Source organism: Gobio gobio, assembly GCF_949357685.1.
Source record: "Gobio gobio genome assembly, chromosome: 10".
NCBI classification, from domain to species: Eukaryota; Metazoa; Chordata; class Actinopteri; order Cypriniformes; family Gobionidae; genus Gobio; species Gobio gobio.
Window position 1 is genome coordinate 56,029,394 of NC_137116.1, and position 6,629 is coordinate 56,036,022.

The 6,629-nt window shown below is 36.0% G+C and overlaps 1 protein-coding gene across 1 annotated transcript; it reads left to right on the forward strand.

The window, feature by feature from the left end:
- Positions 1 to 264: 264 nt before the first annotated feature.
- LOC307132097 (uncharacterized protein) lies at positions 265 to 4,950 on the forward strand. Its single transcript, XM_079826244.1, has 2 exons — positions 265 to 1,527; positions 4,884 to 4,950. The coding sequence occupies exon 1, from the start codon at positions 586 to 588 to the stop codon at positions 1,522 to 1,524; it is 939 nt and encodes a 312-aa protein (XP_079682370.1). The 5' UTR covers positions 265 to 585; the 3' UTR covers positions 1,525 to 1,527; positions 4,884 to 4,950.
- Positions 4,951 to 6,629: the final 1,679 nt, after the last annotated feature.

Here is a 6,629-nt window from a genome sequence, read left to right on the forward strand (position 1 = left end):
AATAATTGAATAATTTACACTTTTTTATAATAGTTTACACTGTCATAATTTAGATTTTTTTGTCCATTTTGACTTTATGTATTAATTGAATAATTTACACTTCTATGTAATAGTATACATAGTATACATATTATACTATACATAGTATACATAGTATACATATTATATACATATTATACTATTATACATAGTATACATAGTATAGTATACATATGAATTTGTTCATTCATTGAAACGGACGGCGCATGCGCGGGTTGTGAGCGCGTTGTTTGTGTTTGAGCTCCGTCAAATTGATTCATAAATCCTTGATTTTCTTCTTAATACTCGCTTACAAACGAATACTTTCTATTATTTACAGCGTGTGAACATATCTCCGATACGATTCTCTATAAAAAACAATCGGATTGCTTTGATATCGCTACTTATATCCGAACTTCCGCTACTAGCCGTAGCCCGCTAGCCTTGCACGCGTGGTAACTTGTTTACACCGGTAGCCCGCTAGCCTTGCACGCGTGGTAACTTGTTTAACGTTACACCCGGTAAACACTGATAGCTACAATTCGCCATCGTAGCACTTCTGCTACAATGGCGAATAACTCGGATGTGTGTCTAATGTTACCTTTGAGTGCAGGTGAGGACACGTTCGAGCTGCATTCGGTGCAGTTGGAGTTGGAGTCGTTGGCGAGTCAGATTCGCGGCCTTCTAGACAGACAAGCTGTGCTGAGAGAGCGGCGAACGGCGCTTGAAACATCACGCGCCGATGCGCACAAGTCAGTGGATACTAACATTTTGACTCCGACCTCGTCTACTCCGCGTGTTTCTCTGCACAGGACCCAAGCACCCAGGACGCGATCATCATCCCTGGTTTCGTTCACTCCGGCACCGACACAGCGCCATGGACCCTGGGTGTTTCCACAGCGGAAGACGCGAGCCAGGACCAGAGCGAGGACCTCTCCGCCCCTCCCGGTCTTCGAGATCTCCACCCGGAACCGCTTCTCCCCTCTTCGCGAGACGGAACGCGACGCTGTGGTCATCGGTACTTCCATCGTCCGGCATGTCCACGCTACCTCAGGTAAAGGCAAGGTTATCACTCACTGCTTTCCTGGTGCTCGAGTTCTCGATGTCGCTGCGCAGGTTCCCGAGATCCTGAACGGTGACGAGCGCATCGGAGCTGTCGTGCTGCACGCGGGGACGAACGACACCAGGCTGCGACAGACGGAGGTTCTGAAGAGGGACTACAGGAGCCTGATCGAGACGGTGCGCAGAACATCGCCTGAAGCAGCGATCATCGTGTCCGGACCGCTTCCCACGTACCGACTAGGACATGAAAAGTTCAGTAGATTATTTGCTCTAAATGAATGGTTAATGTCATGGTGTAATGAACAGAAGCTGCTCTTTGTAAATAATTGGAATATGTTTTGGGAGCGACCTAGGCTCTTCCGTCCTGATGGCCTTCACCCCAGCAGAATCGGAGCGGCTCTTCTGTCGGACAACATCTCCAGAGCACTGCACACCATCATATGACTAGTAAGTCAAAGTCCAAATAACAGTATTTGCTGTCCTAACTTAATTGACATAAGTACCAATGTAGAACATTATATAGAAACTGTGTCTGAACATAACTGTGTAGAACATTATATAGAAACTGTGTCTATTCCTCGTTTAGTGAGGTCAAACATTAAATCTACTGTAGGATCTAGGAAAAATCTAATTGTGATTAAACCAGAAAATCTCAATATTAGTGAACAAAACCAATTTTGTACTAACTTAATTGACATAAGTACCAATGTAGAACATTATATAGAAACTGTGTCTATTCCTCGTTTAGTGAGGTCAAACATTAAATCTACTGTAGGATCTAGGAAAAATCTAATTGTGATTAAACCAGAAAATCTCAATATTAGTGAACAAAAACAATTTCTAAAACTAGGTCTTCTAAACATTAGATCGCTCACACCTAAGGCGGTTATTGTAAATGAAATGGTCACAGATAATAGTTTCGATGTACTTTGCCTTACTGAAACCTGGCTTAAGCCAAATGATTATTTCGGTCTAAATGAGTCTACTCCGCCAGGATACTGTTATAAGCATGAGCCCCGTCTGATTGGTCGTGGCGGCGGTGTTGCAACAATATATAGAGATATTCTTAATGTTACCCAGAAAACAGGTCACAGGTTTAATTCATTTGAAGTACTAGTGCTAAATGTCACGCTATTAGATGTAAGAAAGAAATCTGTATTATCTCTAGCCTTAGCTACTGTATATAGACCTCCAGGGCCCTATGCTGCTTTCCTAAAAGAGTTTGCAGACTTTCTCTCAGATCTATTGGTCAACGTCGATAAAGCATTAATTGTTGGAGATTTTAACATACACGTAGATAACACAAATGACGCGTTAGGGGCTGCGTTTACAGATCTATTAAATTCCTTTGGGGTCAAGCAAAACGTCACTGGTCCCACTCATCGTCTTAATCACACACTAGATTTAATTATATCACATGGAACCAACCCAACCGATATAGATATTATACCACAAAGTGATGATGTCACTGACCATTACATGGTAACTTGCATACTGCGTACTGCTGAAATCTGTCATGTTGCGCCACGTTATCGACCAGGCAGAACAATCCTTCCAACCACTATAGATAGATTCTCAAATACCTTACCTGATCTGGCTCAGCTGCTAAGTGAACCCAAACAAACAGATGAACTAGAGGAAATGACTAGCAGTATGAGCACCATTTTCTCTAGTACATTAGAAATTGTAGCACCAATTAGATTAAAAAAGGTTAGAGAGAAAACTAAAGCACCATGGTACAACAGTGCTACACATGTTATCAAGAGAGAAACTCGTAACTTAGAGCGTAAATGGAAACATACTAATTTAGAGGTCTTTAGAATCGCATGGAAAGAAAGTATGTCACGTTATAAAAAGGCCCTAAAAGCAGCCAGGGCTGAGCATCTCCGCAAACTAATAGAAAATAACCAAAATAACCCAAGGTTTTTATTTAACACTGTGGCTAGACTAACAAATAAACAAGCATCGCCTGAACAAAATATTCCGTTACAGTTTAGTAGTAATGATTTTATGAACTTCTTCGCTGACAAAATAGAAAGCATCAGAAACAAAATTGTAAATGTACAATCATTAATGATGTCTTATGATTCAACCGCAATTATCGCCCCTCAAGAACTACTACACCGCTTTACAACCATAGGACAGGAAGAGCTAAATAAACTTATCATTGCATCTAAACCAACAACATGTTTATTAGATCCAATACCCACTAAACTACTGAAAGAGTTGTTACCTGTAGTGGAAGAGCCTCTTCTCAATATTATTAACTCGTCTTTATCTTTAGGTCATGTTCCAAGAATATTCAAGTTGGCAGTCATAAAGCCTCTCATTAAGAAGCCACAATTAGATCATAATAACCTAGCAAATTACAGACCAATATCAAATCTTCCATTCATGTCTAAAATACTAGAAAAAGTTGTGTCCGCTCAATTGTGCTCTTTCTTGCAAGAAAATGATATCTATGAAAAATTTCAATCAGGATTCAGGCCGCATCACAGCACAGAAACCGCGCTCGTTAAAATCACAAATGATTTACTTCTAGCTTCTGACCAAGGCTGTATCTCAATACTAGTTCTACTTGATCTTAGTGCTGCGTTCGATACTATAGATCATAAAATACTATTAGATCGACTTCAAAATTACACTGGTGTTCAGGGACAGGCATTAAACTGGTTTAGATCGTATTTATCAGACCGCTACCATTTTGTCTGTCTAAATGGGGAAAAATCAAAGATAACATCAGTAGACTATGGGGTGCCGCAAGGATCCGTGTTAGGCCCTCTGCTATTCTCAATATATATGCTGCCACTTGGTAATATTATAAGAAAACATGGAATTAATTTCCACTGTTATGCTGATGACACTCAATTATATATTTCATCACGACCAGATGAAAACGCTAAATTATCTAAACTGACAGCGTGTGTTGATGATATTAAACACTGGATGACGTGTAATTTTCTGCTATTAAATTCAGATAAAACGGAGGTGTTACTTATTGGTCCAAAAAATTGCCCACAAAACCTCTCACAATACAACTTTAACTTGGAAGGATGTCCTGTCGCTTTATCCACTACAGTAAGAGACCTGGGTGTTATATTAGACCGCAACTTATCTTTCGAAAGTCATATTTCATATGTTACAAAAACGGCATTTTTCCACCTTAGAAACATTGCCAAGCTACGTAACATGCTATCTATTTCTGATGCAGAAAAGTTAGTTCATGCATTCATGACCTCGAGACTAGATTACTGTAATGCTTTATTAGCTGGTTGTCCTGCATCATCAATAAACAAACTGCAGTTAGTCCAAAACGCAGCTGCTAGAGTGCTTACTAGGTCAAGAAAATATGATCATATAACACCAATTTTATCATCTCTACACTGGTTACCTATTAAGTTCCGTATCAATTACAAAGTATTGCTACTGACCTATAAAGCCCTAAATGGGTTAGCTCCAGTGTATTTAACTGATCTTTTATCGCCCTACAATCCATCGCGCTCTTTAAGATCACTAAACTCGAGGCTTCTGGTCATTCCTAGGATATCTAAGTCCACTAAAGGAGGGAGGGCTTTTTCACATTTAGCTCCTAAACTCTGGAATAGTCTTCCGGATATTGTTCGAGGTTCAGACACGCTGTCCCAGTTTAAAACTAGATTAAAGACGCATCTCTTTAGCCAAGCATTCACATTATAATTAAGTTTTATACTACAGTTAAATCGCACCAACAGCATTAATATTCTGAACAGCAGCTATGCTAATTATTTCCCATCTGCTTTTCTGTTGTTATCTCGGGACACTAGTCCCGAGGTAACTAGTTCGTCAGCTCCAGTTTGTATCCAGCCTCTGATGGAGACTTCAGATGCCCCGACACCTGTGATGAGACGACTCGACGCCTGTGAAGAGACGACTCAACGCCAGCGTTGTTATGGCCTAAAATAATACATGATTGATTAACTTATCCTAACATTTTTTCTTTAACATTCTCTTTTCTAACATTTTTCAATGTACATTTATGAAATGCACTTTCTGTGAAGCTGCTTTGAAACAATGTGTATTGTGAAAAGCGCTATACAAATAAATTTGAATTGAATTGAATTGAATTATACACTGTCATAATTTAGATTTTTTGGTCCACTTTGACTTTATGTAATAAGTGAATAATTTACACTTTTACGTAATGGTATACACTGTCGTAATTTAGATTTATTGTCCCTTTTGACTTTATGTAATAATTGAATAATTTACACTTTTTTGTAATAGTTTACACTGCCATAATTTAGATTTTTTTGTCCATTTTGACTTTATGTGTTAATTGAATAATTTACACTTTTATGTAATAGTATACACTGTCGTAATTTAGATTTTTTTTGTCCATTTTGACTTTATGTAATAATGGAATAATTTTCACTTTTATGCAATAGTATCCACTGTCGTAATTTTTAAATTTGATCAATTTTGACTTTATGTAATTTAATAATTTACATTTTATGTAATAGTATACACTGTCGTAATTTAGATTTTTTTGTCCATTTTGACTTTATGTAATAATTTAATAATTTCAATTTTTATGTAATAGAATCCACTGTCGTAATTTTTTTAATTTCTCCATTTTGACTTTATGTAAAAATTGAATAATTTACACTTTTATGTAATAGTACAACGTAATTTAGATTTTTTGTCCATTTTGACTTCATGTAATAATTGAATAATTTACATATTTATGTAATAGTATACACTGTCGTAAATTAGATTTTTTGTCCATTTTGACTTTATGTAATAATTGAATAATTGACATTTTTATGTAATAGTATACACTGTCGGAATTTAGATTTTTTGTCCATTTTGACTTTATGTAATAATTGAATAATTTACACTTTTATGTAATAGTATACACTGTCGTAATTCAGATTTTTTGCCCATTTTGACTTCATGTAATAATTGAATAATTGACATTTTTATGTAATAGTATACACTGTCGTAATTTAGATTTTTTGTCCATTTTGACTTTATGTAATAATTGAATAATTTACACTTATATGTAATAGTATACACTGTCGTAATTCAGATTTTTTGCCCATTTTGACTTTATGTATTAATTGAATAATTTACACTTTTATGTAATAGTATACACTGTCGTAATTTAGATTTTTTGTCCATTTTGACTTTATGTAATAATTGAATAATTGACATTTTTATGTAATAGTATACACTGTCGTAATTTAGATTTTTTGTCCATTTTGACTTTATGTAATAATTGAATAATTGACATTTTTATGTAATAGTATACACTGTCGTAATTTAGATTTTTAGTCCATTTTGCCTTTATGTAATAATTGAAAAATGTCAACTTTTATATAATAGTATACACTATCATACTTTTTTAAAATTTGTCCATTTTGACTTTAAGTAATAATTGAAAAATTTCAACCTTTATGTAATAGTATACACTGTCGTAATTTAGTTTTTTTGTCCATTTTGACTTTATGTAATAATTTAAAAATTTAAACTTTTATGTAATAGAATCCACTGTCGTATTTTTTTTAATT

Bases quoted from the DNA above. Each gene is read 5' to 3' on its own strand.
- LOC307132097 (XM_079826244.1), top strand. From the start codon at position 586: ATGGCGAATAACTCGGATGTGTGTCTAATGTTACCTTTGAGTGCAGGT.